A 19,069-nucleotide genomic window follows, 5' to 3' on the forward strand; every position below is an offset into this window, starting at 1 on the left:
CATCACCTTCTGTCAGTCGTGCCTATGCAAAGTTAATAAATGAAGAAAATCAAAGATGAGTGTTTGTGACTAATTCACATACTAATGTGACAAATGAAGTAAATCATTCTACTGCTCTAATGAGTTCTAGAGATAGTCAGTCAAAGTTTAAGAGGTTCAATAATTTGTACTGTGAGTATTGTCGAAACGAAGGACATACAAGAGATACCTGTTACAAATTGGTTGGATATCCATATGGTTTCAAGGGGAAGAAATCACAGTAGTATAGGCAAGCTAACATGGCTATGAGTGATAGCAGTTCTGGCAAAAATGCTGTTGCAAATCAGTATAATGCAGGGATGAGTCAAGGAATGCTCAACTTCTTTACTGATGAGCAAAACAACCAGATCATGAAGATGATAAGCAAGGACAAATCAGAAGAACATGCAGCAAATATGGCAGGTAATGCTAATTCTCAATCTCTAGAGGATCTAGGTGACTACTGGATTGTAGATACTGGTGCTACTGACCATATGGCATCTAATAGTGAAATGTTGAAAACAATGACTGGATTACCTGACTCAAGTAAAGGTAATGTGAACCTCCCAAATGGTAAGACTGTGCCTATCATCTGCAAAGGAATTTACAAACTTACAGATCATGATGTGATACATGATGTGTTGTGTGTACCTGATTTTAAATACAACTTGTTGTCTGTGTCAAAATTAACTAAGGAGCTGCAATGCTCAGTTAATTTTTTCCCAACATTCTGTGTATTTCAGGACCTATACACTGGGAAAGTGAAGGGGATTGGTAAGGAGAAGGGTGGTCTCTATCTACTGATCCCTAAAGGGTCTAACAGGAATAAAATGGCACAAAGGATCAGCAGTTGTCTTTTAGAAGGAATGCAAGCAGACTTCACTACCTGGTATAGAAGGCTTGGGCATGTGCCAGTTAAAGTCATGAAGCAGTTAGATTTCCTTAAAGACAAGAAGTTTTCTGATTGTGAACTCAATAATTGCACTGTATGTCCTTTAGCTAGGCAGACAAGGAAACCATTTCCTTTAAGTAGCAACAGAGCTGAAGACATATTTCATTTGATTCATGTAGACATTTGGGGTCCATATAGAGTGCCTACATATAATGAAAATAGATAATTTTTTACTCTTGTTAATGATCACTCCAAGATGATTTGGATTTTTTTAATGAAATTGAAAAGTGATACTGTTGTTGTGTTAAAATCCTTTCTTAGAATGGTATATACACAGTTTGGCAGGAATGTCAAAGTGCTAAGAACTGACAATGGTGCAGGGTTCTTTAGTCATGAATGTCAAGATTATTAGATAGATAATGGTATTTTGCATCAAAGCAGCTGTCCACAACTCCACAACAAAATGGAGTTGTGGAAAGAAGACATAAACATGTCCTGGAGGTGGCAAGGGCTTTTAGATTTCAAGGCAGCATTCCTTTGCAATTCTGGGGAGATTGTGTACTAGCTGCAGCATATCTTATTAATCGACTGACTTCTTCAGTTCTAGCAGGGAAATCTCCATATGAGGTTTTTCATAAGAGAGCACCTAATATGACACACCTAAGAACTATTGGATGTCTGTGGTTTGCTACAGTGACAGAAAAGGTGGACAAATTTTCTCGTAGAGCCATCACTGCTATTCACATGGGATACTTAGTATCTCAGAAGGGATACAAGTTATATGACTTAAGGAGAAGGAAGTTCTTTGTTAGTAGAGATGTCACATTCAAGGAAGACATTTTTCCTTTTCAACTGGGAAGGATGATACACAATAAGATCCTATGTTCTTAGAGCTGAAATCAAAAGAGGAAGGCTATTCTTTGCATCAACAACAACCACATGTGTCAGGAGAAGGGCATGATGCAGTCAAACAAGGTATTAAGCATGGTCATGAAGTGATACAACAAGAGAATAACTTTATAGGAGCTGATCCAGATCATGGTGAACAGCTACCAGATACTGAGGTTGATCATAATGTGCAGACACCAGCTAATGAAGCCATTGAGGAAGTTCAAGCTGTACAACTCAGAAGATCCAACAGAGGTTCCAAGCCACCTATTTGGATGCAAGACTATGTCTGCCCAGTCAATGGAGCATCATCATCCACCTGCACATATCCAATATCCAACTATGTGAACTATAGTGCCTTGTCAGCTACTTATCAATCTTACTTGACTGCTACCTCACAAGAGACAGAACCTACATCATACACAGAAGCCATGAAGGACCCATGATGGGTTGAAGCCATGGCAGAAGTGGATGCCTTGGTTCTGAACAATACTTGGGAGATAGTTGATATTCCTAAGGGTAAGGTGCCCATTGGGTGCAGATGGGTATAAAAAATTAAATACAGGTCCAATGGAGAAGTTGAGAGATTTAAAGCAAGACTTGTTGCCAAGGGTTACAGCCAACAAGAAGGTCTAGACTATCAGGAGACCTTTTCTCCAGTTGGCAAAATGGCCACAATGAGATCAGTCATTGTATTGGGTGCTATGCATCAATGGCCTCTTTTCCAAATGGATGTCTACGATGCATTTCTTCAAGGTGATCTTGAGGAAGAAGTTTACATGCAATTGCCACCTGGTTTCAGCAACCAAAGGGGGATTTCTAAGGGCTGTAGACTGCTTAAATCACTATATGGACTTAAGCAAGCATCAAGACAATGGGCTTGAAACTCACAGAGGCTCTATTGGTTGCAGGTTTTATGCAAAGCAAACATGATCACTCCTTCTTCATCAAAGAGGAGAGTGGAAAGCAAGTTTTTATACTTGTATATGTTGATGACCTTCTAATCACAGGCAATGACACTACAATGATTCAGGAAGCAAAGATCATAGTACACAAGGCTTTCAAGATTAAAGACCTAGGAAACTTGAAATACTTTCAGGGCATTGAGGTCTGCAGATCTGCAAAAGGAATTCTTCTATGCCAAAGGAAGTATGCTCTAGAACTTATAGCTGAATTGGGATTGTCTGGTGCTAAGCCTGCCATTACACCAATGGAACAAAATAAACGACTTACAACTGTTGAGTATGATGAACATTGTCACCTGGATAATGATCCAACACTAGCAGATGTGAAGAGCTATCAGAGGTTTATTGGAAAGCTTTTATATTTGACCTTGACAAGACCTGATATTGCTTATAGTGTAAAAACTCTGAGTCAATTTATGCAAGCTCCCAAGCAGTCATCTTGAAGCAGCATACAGAGTAGTCAGGTATGTGAAGAATGAGCCAAGGATTAGAATTCTTATGCGTGCAGTTGGGGACATGACTCTTAGTGCACATTGTGATGCAGACCGGGCAAGTTGTCCTAACTCCAGAAATCAGTCACTGGATACCTTGTGAAGTTTGGTGGATTACTGATATCTTGGAAATCTAAGAAGCAGGCCACAGTGTCAAGGAGTTCAGCAGAATCTGAGTATAGAAGCATGGCCTTGACTGTGTCTGAGTTGATATGGTTGGTTGGAATGTTCAGAGAATTGGGAATAAAGGTTGTTACTCCAATTCAACTTTATACAGACAGTAAAGCAGCTATGCAGATAGCTAATAATCCAGTGTTTCATGAACGAACGAAACATATAGAGATAGATTGTCATTTTGTGAGGGAAAAGGTGCAACAAGGATTGATACATCCAACATATGTGCCAACAGAAGAACAGGAAGCAGATTTGCTCACAAAAGGACTAGGAACTGCTCAACACTATCATTTGATGTCTAAGCTTGGTGTTCTGAATATTTTTACCACACCTAGCTTGAAGGGGGGGGGGGTGTAGAAATTAACACGTGATTGATGCACTTGTAAAGCTGTATTAGTTTGTTAGAAGTTAGTTGTAGAAGTTAGTGATGGATGAAGTAGTGAAAGTCTATATATGTGTATAGGGATGTATGTATTTTTTGGCTTCTTTTTCAGAAAGTTAGTTAAAATTGATTTTCCCTCCATTGTCTCTTCTTCTTCGATCCTCTCAACTAGCTTCTTCCACTCAACAATGGTGGATTTCTACAAGTATTACTACAGATAAACAAACGGAATCATGTAATTACCAAGGTACACTAAAGTCTAACTTCCGTATGACTTTCCGAACACAATCTAGCTAATATGAGTGGATCGCCTATTTTTCGTAATGACTGTAAGATGACTCAAGATCGTAAATCATATAACATGATCATTGATCTCTCACCACAACATGGACGAGACATATTAATACCAAAAGTGTGAGAGAAGCAATTATTGTGCTGCTCAGTTAACAGATTGAAAATCAATATGGGTCTATTTGGAAAGTCACCCGATAATTGAAATTCGTGTAATTATTAAACTAGTAATTACACAGCCTAGCACTTACACATTCTAGTAATTACAATGACCTGTTTGTTTACCATAACATAATTACAGTGAAATTACAAGCGTACTATTTGGTTGCACAAGTGTAATTACACAGTAAGATTAAATTTTAAATTAAGTAATTATCGAAACGTAAAAGTTAATATAATAAATATATGCCTATAAATAATTTTTATAAGTATAAATGATATTAATGTGGTATTTAAGATGCATATTTTTTCTTGAATATACACTAATTAGTAATCATATATTTATAACTAATATTATCAAAATAATTGATATATATTTTTCAAATTAATAATATTTAGTTTAATTAATTATAAAAACTAAAACATATATTTTGTAAGAACATCATGGAATGCATGTTTGATAAAATAAATTAATATAATGCCATAACATTATGCAAATGTTTGACAACACTAATCTATCAATTCTAACTAAAAAGTGAACAATATGTAATGTGAAATAATAAGTCAATATTAAAGGTCCTCCCTTGTCACACTTATTTTTGCAGATGATCTAGTTCTAATGGGGAAACCAAACAATAAAACTTGCTCCACAATTCGTAATGGTCTTGATTTTTTTTGTGAAATATCTGGACAAAATATCAACTATAACAAATCAAGAATTGTTTTCTCCAAAAATTGTCACGATCCAAAATCCACTAAGGGTCGTGATGGCGCCGAACACCATTGTCAGGCAAGCCAACACTAAATAACTAGTAACTTTTCATTTTAGATATTTCTGAATTCACTTCTTTTATACATTTAAACAATTAAGAATAAATTTCACTGAATAAATAATGATATCTTTAACAATTTCAAAATACTGAATAATCCCATAAACATCCCAGAACCCGGTATCACAAGTGCATGAGCTAATTCTAGGAAAATCAAATGAAGTACAATAACTGTCCGGAATACAACTTGGACAGAAGGTAAATACTATACACTGAAAGAGACTATGCCGGCTGCGGGTCGCCTCGAGAGATGCAGCTCACCTAAATCTCCGTATCATCCATGGTGGTACATCCATTGGGTCGCTAGAAGTACATGTGCCTGTGCAACAAAAATGCACAACAAGTAGCATGAGTACGAAAACAACGTGTACTCAGTAAGTATCTCGTCTAATCTCGAAGAAGTACAGACGAGAGGTCAACTTCGACACTTACTAGTGGTCCAATAATGATACACCAATATAATAAATCAAGGATTTTATAAACAGGGTTGTAATTCAATAGAATGAATCAAGTAAACAATTCTTTCTTTTATTGGAAATTCCCAAATTCCTTTTCATCATTTATACATTTATTCTCAAGCCAGGGAGAAACAATATCAACTTCAATAAATTTCAAGACAAGCAATACAAGCATGTGTAAATCATGCCGAGGTTGTACGACCCGATCCAACAATATTTAAAATGTGCACTGCCAGAGGGTCGAATGGCGCGAACCATAGATGCATCTATTACCCCGCTCGTGAATCATACGTGCGATGCGATCAAATATAAATAAACAATCACCCTGCTCGTGAATCATACATGCGGCGCAGGTACTTGTCACGGCCCAATTCCCAAACCCCGGCCGTGATGGCGCCTCTCATGAAGACAAGGTCAGCCAGAACAAATGGAAACACCTCTTTTAACAATTTCTTAGCATAAATAGATCCACAAGGCGTATAAACAGTTATAAAAGCAAGAACAACGACAATAGCAAAGGAAACCATCCCGACACAGCCCAAACCGAGGTGTCACAAGTCATGAGCTACTACATAGTTACTATAAGTCTAAGAAATAGAATATCTGATACAATAGTCTGAAGAACTGAAATAACATAAAATAGGGGAGTCAAGGGGCTGCGGACGTCAACAGCTACTTCGAAGCTCCAACTCGCTGCCTGCCTGTAAAGAATATCAGTGCTCAGGAGCGGACTCTACTATGCCCAAATCTGCACACATGGTGCAGGGAGTAATGTGAGTACTCCGACCCAGTGAGTAATAATAATAAATAATAACTGAAGGCATGAAAACACATAAGTGCACAAGACAATGCTATATCAGGCAGTAAATCACTTTAAACAGTAAAACAGTAAAAAGTCAAATGAAGTCTCATTTTCTTAAAGACAGGTAAATCAGGTAAAACAGTAAATGAATAGTGAATAGTAAGACTGCCNNGTACGGAGCATCCGCTGACATCTGTCGAGAAAACCCTGGGCATCCTCGCCCTCAGCACCACTGAATGTCGGAGGCTAGAGTCTACCAAACCTCTCAAGACGACGCTGCTCATCCTCGGGCATAGCTGGAACCCTGAACTCCTGCGCGGGTGCAACTGGGTGAGCTGGAGGTGCCTTTGGAGTCTGTAATCCCTGCACTACCTGCTCAGGTGTGCGAGCAGCGGGGGTCTGATTGCCTCCCCCAGCCTGCGAAGTAGCTGCTGCTGTGGTGGCTGAAATGACCTGAGCCACGCCAGTGCAAACTGTCAAAATCTGAGCTAAAGTCTCCTGAAGGCCAGGAATCACGATTGGCACAGCTGGTGCCTGAACTGGTGCTGCTGGAGCCTGATCCTGAGCTGGGGCAATTGGTGGATAAACAGGCGCTGCCCCTGCTGCTCTGCCTCTGCCACGACCACAACCGAGTCCACGGCCTCTGGTGGTCTTAGTGGGTGGCACTGGTGGTCGTCCGCCACGTCCGGTAGCTCGTGTCCTCACCATCTGTGAGAGGATAGAATAAAGAGAAGTTTAGTACTCGGATCAACAAGTTCGCACGACAAGAATTTCAAGAATGTGGAATTTTTCCTAAAGGTTCTGCAGCCTCCCGAGGATAAGTACAGACGTCTCCGTACCGATCCGCGAGACTCTACTAAACCAGCTCATGACTCGTGAGACCTAGTAACCTAGGCTCTGATACCAACTTATCACGGCCCAATTTCCAAACCCCGGCCGTGATGGCGCCTCTCATGAAGACAAGGCCAGCCAGAACAAACGGAAACACCTCTTTTAACAATTTCTTAGCATAAATAGATCCACAACGCGTATAAACAGTTATAAAAGCGAGAACAGCGACAATAGCAAAGGAAACCATCCCGACACAACCCAAACCGGGGTGTCACAAGTCATGAGCTACTACAGAGTTACAATAAGTCTAAGAAATAGAATATCTGATACAATAGTATAAAGGAATTGAAATAACATAAAATAGGGGAGTCAAGGGGCTGCGGACGTCAACAGCTACCTCGAAGCTCCAACTCGCTGCCTGCCTGTGAAGAATATCAGTGCTCAGGAGCGGACTTTACTATGCTTGAATCTGCACACATTGTGCAGGGAGTAATGTGAGTACTCCGACCCAGTGAGTAATAATAATAAATAATAAATGAAGGCATGAAAACACATAAGTGCACAAGACAATGCTATATCAGGCAGTAAATCACTTTAAACAGTAAAACAGTAAAAGTCAAATGAAGTCTCATTTTCTCTTAAAGACGGGTAAATCAGGTAAAACAGTAAATGAATAGTGAATAGTAACACTGCCCCTCGGGCCCAGTATCAATCGCTCAATACAATAACAGCCCCTCGGGCTCAATCTCAGTCACACAGCATAGTATCAGCCCCTCGGGCTCACTCTCAAATCACATGGGTACCTGCGCTCACTGTGGGTGTGCAGACTCCGGAGGGGCCCCTTACGGCCCAAGCGCTATATCAACATAAGGCCTGAAAGCCTTCTCACATCACACTCGAGGCCTGAAAGCCTCCTCACATATCACTCGAAGCCTGAAAGCCTCACGATACATTCGAGGCCCGAAAGCCTCCTCACAATACACTCGAGGCCTGAAAGCCTCCTCAGATCACGCTCAAGGCCTGAAAGCCTCACTCAGTCCAGAAACATCATAAGCCCCTCGGGCATCAATAAAATAATAGTTCTCAGCCCAAACAACAGTGAAATATCATTAAAATCTCAAAATTCAATTAAAGCGGCTGAGTTTGCAAAATAGTATAATTATTAGGTCTGAGTTCAAATAACGTACCAAAATAGTGAGGAAATAGTGATAACAATCCCCGAAGGATTCAAGTAATCGACATTAAGCCCAAAATATGGCAATAAGCCCAAATCACGATGATAAACAAATCAGCCAGTCAAATACGCGGTAAAATATCAAACGGGACGGACCAAGTCACAATCCCCAGTATTAAACAACCCCGCGCTCGCCATTAAGCGCGTGTTTCACCTCAAAATAGCACTACGTTGTGCAAATCTGGAGTTTCAAACCCTCAGGATATCATTTACTATCATTACTCACCTCAAGCCGGCCAAAATCCTAGCTCGCTATGCCCTTGCCTCGCAAATCAACCTCCTCGCGCGTCGAATCTGGCCAACGCCACAACGAATACGTTACAATAGGCCAAGGGAATATAACCGAATCGAAAAGACTCGAAAAACATCGAAATTCACGAAATTGGCAAAACCCGAGCCACGGGCCCACTTCTCGAAAAATCAGAAAATTAACATCACCGGATTCCTTAACTCGCCACGAGTCTATACATATCAAAATTACCAAAATCGGAGTCCATACGACCCCTCAAATTCCACTTTGAAATACCAAATTCCCAAGCTCTAGCTTTACCCTCTTTTGATGAATTTCCACAAATTTCCACTTTAATTCTACCATTAAATCACGTATTTAGGTCAAGGAACTCACCTCCAATCACACCTAGTCGAAATCCCCTTCAATTTCCGTCCAAGAGCTCTCAAGGTCGATCAAAAATGGTGGAAATGAACTTAAGCTCCCGGAACAAAATGAGCTTTAAAACCCTTCTCTGAACAGTGATTTTCGCATCTGCGGTTCCTTCACCGCATTTGCGGCTACCGCTTCTGCGGTTATACCTCCGCTTCTGCGGATCTTCATTAAGTCCACGACCGTTTATGCGGTCATCTCTCCGCATTTGCGGATCCCACTTCTGCGGATACCTGTCCGCTTCTACGGAAATACCAAGGCCACGCCAATTCGCTTCTGCAACTCACCTACCGCATCTGCGGCACCGCAGATGCGGCCCCCAGCCCGCACCTGCGGAAACAGCAAACCTTCCAAGAACTCGCACCTGCTTACCTTCTTTCCGCACCTGCGCAACTGCATCTGCGGTTCCATTTTTGCAGATACGGAAATACCAGAAACCAGGCACACCAGCAATCTCATAAGTCCAAATTTCATCCCGATGGCCATCCGAAATCACCCCGAGGTCCCCGGGACCTCAACCAAAAGTGCCAATCCATCCTAAAACACCATTCAAGCTTGCTCCAATCATCAAAACACCACAAACAACACCAAAACCATCAAATTACATCGGATTTAAGCCTAAGTTCTTCTAAAACTTCCGAAATACGCATTCGATCAAAAACCCGACCAAAACACCTCCGAATGACCTGAAATTTTGCGCGCACATCCCAAATCACCTAACGAAGCTACACCAACTCTCGATCCCATTTCGACCCTCGAATCAAAATCTCACCTATCAACCGGAATTCGCCAAAATACTAACTTCGCCAATTCAAGCCTAATTCTACACCGGGCCTCCAAAATCAATTCCGATCACACTCCTAAGTCACACATCATCCCCCGAAACTGACCGAATCACCGGAAATCACATCCGAGCCCTCTAACTCATAAGTCAACGTCCAGTTGACTTTTCCAAAATAAACTTTTCTTAAAGAGACTAAATGTCTCATTTCCTTATAAAACCAATCCAAATCAACTCGTTCACACAAGACACTTATAATGAAGCATGAAGAAGCAGAAAATAAGGAAAACGGGGCGGTAACTAACGTGACGACGGGCCGGGTCGTCACAGTACACATAGAAACACACATTTTAACAGTCAATCAAGACTTCATGAGGGAAACAATTATTCAAGGAGGTGTAAATTTCTCTTTTACAAGTCAAAAAATGAAGTTTAACTCTTTTAGAAAGTTATTCGCCACTTCGATATGAATTAAGCAGTTTAAACGAACAATAAGGTTACAAGTATTACACGTAAAGTATGTTTTTGGGTCCTAGACTACCCGGACATAAGCATAATAGTAGCTACGCACGGACTCTCGTCACCTTGTGCGTACGTAGCCCCCGCAAATAGCAGCACATATCCAATTAATTCACCTATGGGGATAATTCCCTCTTACAAGGTTAACAAGGAGACTCACCTCGCTCCAAAGTTCCATAACCGTTATTCCATGCCCTTCCGAAAACTCAAATCGATGCACATTGTTCCAAAACTAGCCAATAATTATGTAAACTCGTTGATATATGATCAATTACTCATTACAATCCAATTTATAACAATTCCTAACCCCGATCGAAACGTTGACAAAATTGCCCTCGGGCGCACGTGCCCGGAATTTGAAATTTTTCGAAGAAAAAGTCTACCCATAACCTCACGAACTCAAATATATAATTTACTCCCAATTTCGTGCCCAAATCGTGGTCAAAATCCAAGAATACCAAATTTCTAGATTTTTCTTCAAAACCCCAATTTCCACTAATTTCCAATGATTTTCCATGTTAAAATCTAGATATAATCCAAGTAATTAACTTGCAATAGGTGGGAATCACTTACCATGACATGGATGATGAAAATGGAGCTCCAAAATCGCTCCTAGGTCGGCTCCCATAGAGGAAATGAGATGAAATGAGCCAATCCCATTTCTTTTCACTTATACACTGCCCAGACGACTCTTCTTCGCGTTTGCGAGACCCCCGTCGCGTTCGCGAAGAAGAAAATTCTCAAAAACCAATTTTCAAACTCTTCTCAGACAGCTTCAAGTATAATGGCCATATAATTTTGTACAAAACTCCAAATGACAAATGGTTTAATGTTATGAAAACTAGACACCAGGATCTACAACTTACATGTTTTGGAAATTTCCCAATTCCTTATAGATTTTGAGATATAAGCTGCAAAAATCAGCCATGTGCAACACAAATTTCTTCTTCATCTTCCCGGACAGCCTGTAGTCTACCATCCATAACTTTTCGTACACAAATCCAAATACTAAATGGTTTATCTTTCTAAAAACTAGACACAAAGGGCTAAAACTTTTATTTTTGGATTATCTCCAAATTCGTTGTAGGTTGTGAGATATGAGCCTCCGAAGTAAGACCTGCGCAACAGAAATTCTTCTGCTTCGCGAACGCGAGACTCTCTCCGCGAACGCGAATAACAAATTCCCAAAAGCCAAATCCTTCTTCGCGAACGCAAGAGGACCCTCGCAAACGCGAAGAACAACACCAAACACCAATATCAGCAGTTCCAACACAGCCCGAAATGCTCCGAAACCACCCCGAAACACACCCGAGAACCCGGGACCCCGTCCAATCACACAACTCAGTCCCCTAATATAACACGGACCTGCTCGAAGCCTCAAATCACGTCAAACAATGCTAAAACCATGAATCGCACTCCAATCCAAGCTTAATGAACTTTAGAATTTCAAACTTCTAGTTGCGATGTTTAAACCTATCAAATCACGTCCGATTGACCTCAAATTTTGCACACAAGTTATATTCGATATTACGGACCTACTCCAACTTTCGGAATCGGAATCCGACCCCGATATCAAAAAGTCCACTTCCAGTGAAACTTCTCCAAAACCTTCACATTTCCAACTTTAGCCAAATGACTCCAAAATGACCCACAGACCTCTGAAATCACTTCCGGTTGCGCTCCCAACACCAGAATCACCATACGGAGCTATTCCCAGACTCGGAATCCCAAACGGACATCGATAACACTGAATGGCACTTCAACCCAAACTTATGAAATTCTTCCAAAAATACTAACTTTCACAATAGGTGCCGAAATATTCCCGGGTCTTCCAAAACCCGATCCGGACATACGCCCAAGTCCAAAATCATCATACGAACCTGCTGGAACCTTCGAATCCAGATTCCGAGGTCGTTTACTCAAAAATCCAATCTTAGTCAAATCTTTCAACTTAAAGCTTCCGTAATAAGAATTCTCTCTCCAAATCAACTCCGAACTTCCCGGAATTCAATTCCGACCATGTGTACAAGTCATAATACCTGAAGTGAAGCTACTCAGGGCCTCAAACCGCTGAACGACGCGCTAGAGCTCAAAATGACTAGTTGGGTCGTTACATTCTCTCCCACTTAAACATACGTTCGTCCTCGAACGTGCTGAGAATTGCACTAAAGTAGTCTGAAATCGCTGCTTAACACCTCGTGCACCTACCCGTGCTACCACAACTCAGTTGGGCACATTAGCTCGATCAAATCTAAAGATAACCTCTTTCATTGAGGCAAATAAGCCTTAGAGCCCAGTTTCAACATCCGAAATTCTCTGCCACGCCTGCTTCCGACATATGAACACCGTATAAATTACCACATGATGCACCGATACAAGATTGCATACCTTTGCTGAATTCACACTATGCACCATGTCATTCACAGGACCATAATAGCATTCTCTGATCATAATAGCCGATATTTCTCGAATCTAATGCTCACAATGCACCTCATGATATAATTAAGTCTTGTCCCAACTTTTGCAATACCACCACGACGGAAGAGATGCGTGGAAACTCATAACCAACTGCTGAGTCAACAAATCATTGAGTCTACACCTCTGACAAGAACCATTACCTCATTCTGGCCAAATAATGACCTTTGCTCTTTATTATACTTCATATAATCCGACTGCACCGACCCTAGATCCAATAATCTCGTCTCACCCAGTACGAACTGCTCGGCAACAAGCCACCCCAAACCTGACCAAAAGTCTCATATGATGCCACAATGTGCCAATAGGCTACCAAGTCGAATGTGATACATAAGAAAAACGAACCCTGGAAGGGACTACTCGACTCACGCAGCTAATATGACCCTTCCTTAGAAAATGGAAGACAAAACACACAAAAATTAGAATATAGAAAACTGTACTCAACATCATATCGTTGCGGCGTGCAACCCGATCCACACATAGAACTCACATAAGAAGATACACACCGAGCTAAATTGCTCATCATTACTAAATATCGAATATCGGTTGCAAGCATGCTAAGTGCATAACACTATCCCTGGAGAGACAGATAGCGTCATAAGCTACAAAACTCAAGCACAACTGAGGCGCTATATAATTTCAATCACAAGAGCCATCCTGCTCACATGACAACATCGCTACGCAGAACCCCAATACATAAGAAATTTATCAAGCCGTTTCACAACTCACACGGCGCTATATAGCATTACATGAAACAGCTGACGACGAAACAACATCCCATGTCCGAATACTCCCCCATAAGGAGCGCTTTGCTGAAATGAACACATCCGACCCGATATAGAGCCCACCTCCATGTTTAAATCCATCCACAGACCTCAAGCCGATTATGATCGCACCGCACTAGACAAATAACCTTCCAAGGGTCCGTTAATACCCCTTTTTTTCTATAACTCACAAGAACAACCGTCATAACTAGAGTAAACCTCCACGGTCCACAACCCAATAAACCGAGTGCCCTTCAGGCATAAATTCTCAAATTAGTGACATTACCACAATCTCCATACTTGGTTCAAATTTCCGGTCAATTGAGTGACTACATGTCACACCTGTACAATCTCCCTGTGAGACACGCTCCCACGACCTTCCGCACCAGATAACTAGTCTGCACATCCATACCACCAGCCGCACTAACGCTGTAAAGCAAATCAAGAGTCCATAACCAGGTTGCAAAGCCTCTTTCACAAAACCACCAACCTCAGGTGACACTGAAGACAATACCAGCTTACTCTAAACATTCAAATCCCTTTCCTGCTCATCCGAGCTCGTGACATCCTTGCCAATACCAAACCGCAACCTCGGTTCCTCACTTCCAAATTTTCATACCGCTCACTGCACCTAACATGCCAATATGCGACAGTATAAGAATTTCACCATAACTCCTGAACCACTAATAGAGTATACACTTCATCATACAGAAACCTTTTACTTAATTCATTCCATGAGAACCATAGCAATACGCAAGTAACTCCTCATAACCATAAAACATTCAAATCCTTAAGTAGTAGTCTAAACTGCCATAACCCCTCCGAGATCCGCCTACACAGGACAAGCCATAATACTTGAATACTTCCAAATATAAACAATTACAGCGGCCATCGAGCCTTGGACGTACCGCCACTACTATACCAATTCAACCATGGCTGACCAATCTAACTTCTTTTAATTCATCCTTAACTTGCCTTAGAGATAATATTAGCTCTATTCCTTACATCACCAACCTAGATCCGCACTCATCTTGAGTGACCACATTCCATACGACCACATTGTCTCCAAACCCATGAACCGTTTCATACCCTCCTTGCACGCACATTCGCATCTTCAACTGATGCACCCATTCTGATAATCCCTCCATGAATCCGAAGTCCTTCTCTCTTTTTCCTCCCAATGCTACACTGCTAGTCGAAAACATCATAGATCATTCTGAGCCTCTTATCATAATCTGCTATAAAAGCTTGATTCTTAACCATACTACGGGCTTGAATCCTTAGGCACCACATTTTTAACCTTTGAATTCACTAGGACCGTTGTTGAGAGTCACCCACTCTGGCTTGGTCCCGAATGTAATCAACTCCAAGGCTCTGCTGGCACATAAATAGCCACCCCCCTGGAGCACCCGGTTGAATCACTTCCATGAAAATCACCTCCGTACGAGACACAAATCCCGAGTCTTTACAAAGCCTGAACATGAGCCAACAAGGCCAACTATAGCACACCTTTACCATTTCCTTTGCTCGAATTCACAAAGCCGATAACCCGAAACCTCACAAGTAGATAACCATGCAACCCAATCGTAGGGGGTGGAACTCTCCCACTTAGCTTGAAGCCACCATTACACAACTTCGGAACCCGCCAAGATTCCTTATCTCTTATTGACATAACCTTGCGCAATCAAACAAGCAAATTCCTCGAAATCCTTCTGTAAAACCCTTTATGAATACTCTGAATCATTAACCACATTCACATGACCGATCTCCTTACCGTAGCCGGTAGAATCCTTCACAGAAGCTTCGCCAACCACGCGACCGTTGATCTGCTCACAGGAGACAACCCCAACTGTAGGAACCACGTGCCGACATCTTCCAACGTCGCTGCACGGGGTACAATCACTATGACTTCAATAACCCATCCTGAGTCCGTACTAATTCACCAATTGTACTAGTCCATTCACTTCTTATGGACATCAACTAAATGTGCGATAATATCTTCCAATTCAAAGTTATATTAAATCCTTCTTCGCACCGCGCAACTCCCTTTCTGTTGCATCCAATCTCCCGTCGTATAATAGCCAATAATTCAAATTAAGCCCGTAGACCCAATCATCGTCCACTATCATTCCCAGATCATTCCAAACTTCCTTAAGGCGTGTAGTTATCCCGCTACTACACCCATATAATACTCTTCCACTCTCCTACTTTGGTCAAACTCACTCCTTTAAGCAACTACTCAACTCCTGTCCCCACACTTGGCCTTCTAGGAGTTTTTTCACCATAAGACACTTCCCCCATGTCCTTCCTCATCCTTTGCCACCCAGTTGTTGCCTTAAATCAATATCTATCTCTGTAGCACTTGCACCAACAGATCACTACTACTTTAAACCTTTCTGAAGTTCATCTTTCCCGAGCCATCGACATTAGAAACACTGATTCAATCCTGAACCACCGCACATCGCCATCTTTGACAGTCGTTTTCTTCAATACTATCTCACAATATCCTGCTCCAAAGGTGAATTGTAGAAGATCATAACACCAGTGAACTTAATATATTCAATCGAGGATGACGACACCACGCCGTAGATAAAAATTCCACCACACTTGAAAATACCAAGTCTCATTACCCCATCAACCCAAGCCTGCTCATTCATAGTTCGATTGCCTTTCCTCCGCCGGAAATAAGATACTGGATCTCTAAATCATACACTTAGTAAACCTCCTCTCAAGTCATTCGCTGCCCAGACACATAGGAAAGCATTCCACCCTCTCATCAATACTCCGCGATAACCGTTCATAAGCATCATAGCAACCTGTGCATAACCTAGAAGCTCTCAAAAGTACAGCTACTGAGCTGAAACGACAGAATATCCTTCCGCAAGGCGACGAAAAAAGCTCAAACAATCACGCAGGGAGAAACATCCCGCACCACATTCGTAGTACCATTACAATTACTCACTCGCCGACTCATGACCAGCGCTTCGCGTCGCATAAGATTAAATGGAAAGGAAATGAAGGCATAATCCTCAAAGGGAATCAAATCGCACGATAAGAATCTAAGGTTCTTTACAAATCAGAACAGTATGAAATAGAGGCTTCTTATCACGCAGGCAACGGAAAATCTAGGGTTCTTTACAAATTACTAATTCTCGAACTTAGATATATAAAATTCCCTATTGTCAATTACACTACAGTAGTAATAGGTAAGAACTGAATAGTTATTCCCTTCATTCTCTATATCAACAGTAAAGTTCCGCGTTAAGGTGCGAAATTTTAAAATTAATTAAAATGCACTGGTTGTTGTAGAATCCATTGTTTGACTGGTGTCAATTGGACTGGGGCCTACGTATTGGCTCGAGAAGTTTTGAGGTGAGTTGATATAACCCTTTACTAAAGTGGTTTAACTCACAAAAGCACGCATACAAAGTGTTTGATGAATTGCATAAAAGAGTTGATATATACTTAATTGGAGTGAGTAAGAACCTATTAGCTTAGAATTATTTTCTAGCTAAAGTTTAGATGATTATTTTGATATATGTGCATAAATCCTCAGATTTTTGTGTTATTCTTATATGCCATTTTCATGTTGAAAATTCATGAAGGAGCAAGAATCTTTATAAATACTTTTGAATGTTTATTTCATTCTTATTACATGCCTTACATTTAAGGATACCGGAATGATTATGTGTAAAAGATTTAAACTTGAAAAGTCACAAGAAGAAGTTTTAGAAAGAAAAGATTTTTGGGAGTATCCTTTATTCTGAGAAGGGGTCATCGTCCAGGCCGAGGGTCCTGACCAAGGCATTGACTTCCTGAAACTACTTGTGCCAAAATAGGGAGCACACGAGCCGAGGGTCTCGTTGCTGAGAATTTACTTAGCCATGCTAAGGTATGATACATGAGCGCTGAGAACCATGAAGCGAGTGGCACCTCGTGGATTGGGCCTATTCGATCAGGTTGGGATCAAACCCGTGCCGATCACACGGTGACTGAGACAGAATTAAGTCAGGATAGTTGGAACTCCCAAAGTATAAAGAGAAGTAAATTTTTTTTTAGAAAAAGAAAAGAATTTCTTTTAGAATATTCATAAACTGCTATTATGCAATTATTTTAGAATTGTTCTTAGAGGCTTTATGTTTTCTATGCATTTATATTCTTTGCTCGTAATGTGTATTGTATTAAAGTTGCGTCCCCTGTTGTTGAGGCTCATGAGTACAATGGATGGTACTGACGTTCTCTTTTGGGAACCTACGTTGGTCTGCGGTACAACGTAGGCACCAATTTTGCAGGCGAGCAGGCTACGGGTTAGGGCTTCTTTCTCTTCCAGTGCTATTGGTGAGCTCCGCTTTTGTTCGTGGAGTATTCCTTTGAGTCATCTTTATTTAGTTATTTCTTTGTTTACTTAGAGAACTGGCCAGGAAATCTCATGTCCTGAGCAGTGCGTCAGTATATCAGTAGAGGCTTCATAAACATAGTCGTTGGGTTAAGATTCAGATGTTTTTGATAATAACTTAGCAGTAATTCAGTAGTTACTACGAATAAAGTTTTGGAGTTGATTTATTTAAATATTTAAAATTAATCAAAAGTATTTGGTTAGAGTATTGCCTTGTTGCATGTAAGGTTTGGAGTTATAATAGATTTGATAAGCAGAGATGGTTCGCTCGGTCATGTTTAGTGATCGAGTACCGGTCCCGGCTTGTTCAGAAAATGGGTCGTGACAAAGATGGTATTAGAGCCACTCTTGTGTCAGCCATGCCGATAGTGGGTCAGAGTTCAACTGAGTTTAGGCAAATCCCGGTTAGGCGGGGCAAATCTCAATGCTGAGTCTAGGCGAATCCCATGCGGTGGGGCAAACCTCAGCGAGGACGCTGAGTCCATAAGATTGGGTGTATATAATACCCCAGACTTTAGACAGAGTCCCACATCGGTAAAACACAAGAGGGATGCTGGGTATATGAGTTAACAAGCCTTAGACCCTAGTGACGCGTTTTAAACCCGTGAGGGCCTAGGCCTAGAGCGGACAATATCACTAGCGGCCTGGGCTGTTACACCTATACACTATATGAAACTATATTACCCTCCCTACTCAAATATTACTATAATTATATTTTATATACCCAATTACCATTTATGTACATTTTAAGGAAAGTAATGATAATAATTAGTGTCATAAAATCACTCTAATGTATCTTCCACTCCCCCCACGTTTCTCTCTCCACATCCCACCCCCTCCCCCACGTATCTTGCACAAGAGAGCAGCAATTCCACCATTGATAACCATTAAAAAGCTTTGAAGCTTTGAATCAATTTAAACAAAACTGATGGTTCATTAACTGATGGTTCGAAGATCAGTCAACCAAAATATTTATTAGTTGTTCAAAGTTTTGTAAGTTCACTGCAATATTTTGCACAGTCTAGCTGGTCACCTACACATTCGAAGTCAGAGAAAAA

The 19,069-nt window shown here is 41.1% G+C and overlaps 1 protein-coding gene across 1 annotated transcript; it reads left to right on the forward strand.

Moving 5' to 3' along the window:
- Window positions 1-278: 278 nt before the first annotated feature.
- Window positions 279-2,244, forward strand: LOC109216595. The gene is made up of 3 exons (XM_019380765.1): window positions 279-1,085; window positions 1,352-1,717; window positions 1,804-2,244. The coding sequence occupies exons 1-3, from the start codon at window positions 279-281 to the stop codon at window positions 2,242-2,244; spliced, it is 1,614 nt and encodes a 537-aa protein (XP_019236310.1).
- Window positions 2,245-19,069: the final 16,825 nt, after the last annotated feature.

This window comes from Nicotiana attenuata, unplaced genomic scaffold (assembly GCF_001879085.1).
Source record: "Nicotiana attenuata strain UT unplaced genomic scaffold, NIATTr2, whole genome shotgun sequence".
Taxonomy (NCBI): Eukaryota; Viridiplantae; Streptophyta; class Magnoliopsida; order Solanales; family Solanaceae; genus Nicotiana; species Nicotiana attenuata.

What these genes read in the sequence shown, in the direction of transcription:
- LOC109216595 (XM_019380765.1), top strand. Translation starts at nt 279, where the DNA reads ATGGCTATGAGTGATAGCAGTTCTGGCAAAAATGCTGTTGCAAATCAG. An exon ending in ACATATTTCATTTGATTCAT is followed by an intron (nt 1,086 to 1,351) that starts GTAGACATTTGG and finishes GCATCAAAGCAG; the next exon opens with CTGTCCACAACTCCACAACA. An exon ending in TAAGGAGAAGGAAGTTCTTT is followed by an intron (nt 1,718 to 1,803) that starts GTTAGTAGAGAT and finishes ATGTTCTTAGAG; the next exon opens with CTGAAATCAAAAGAGGAAGG.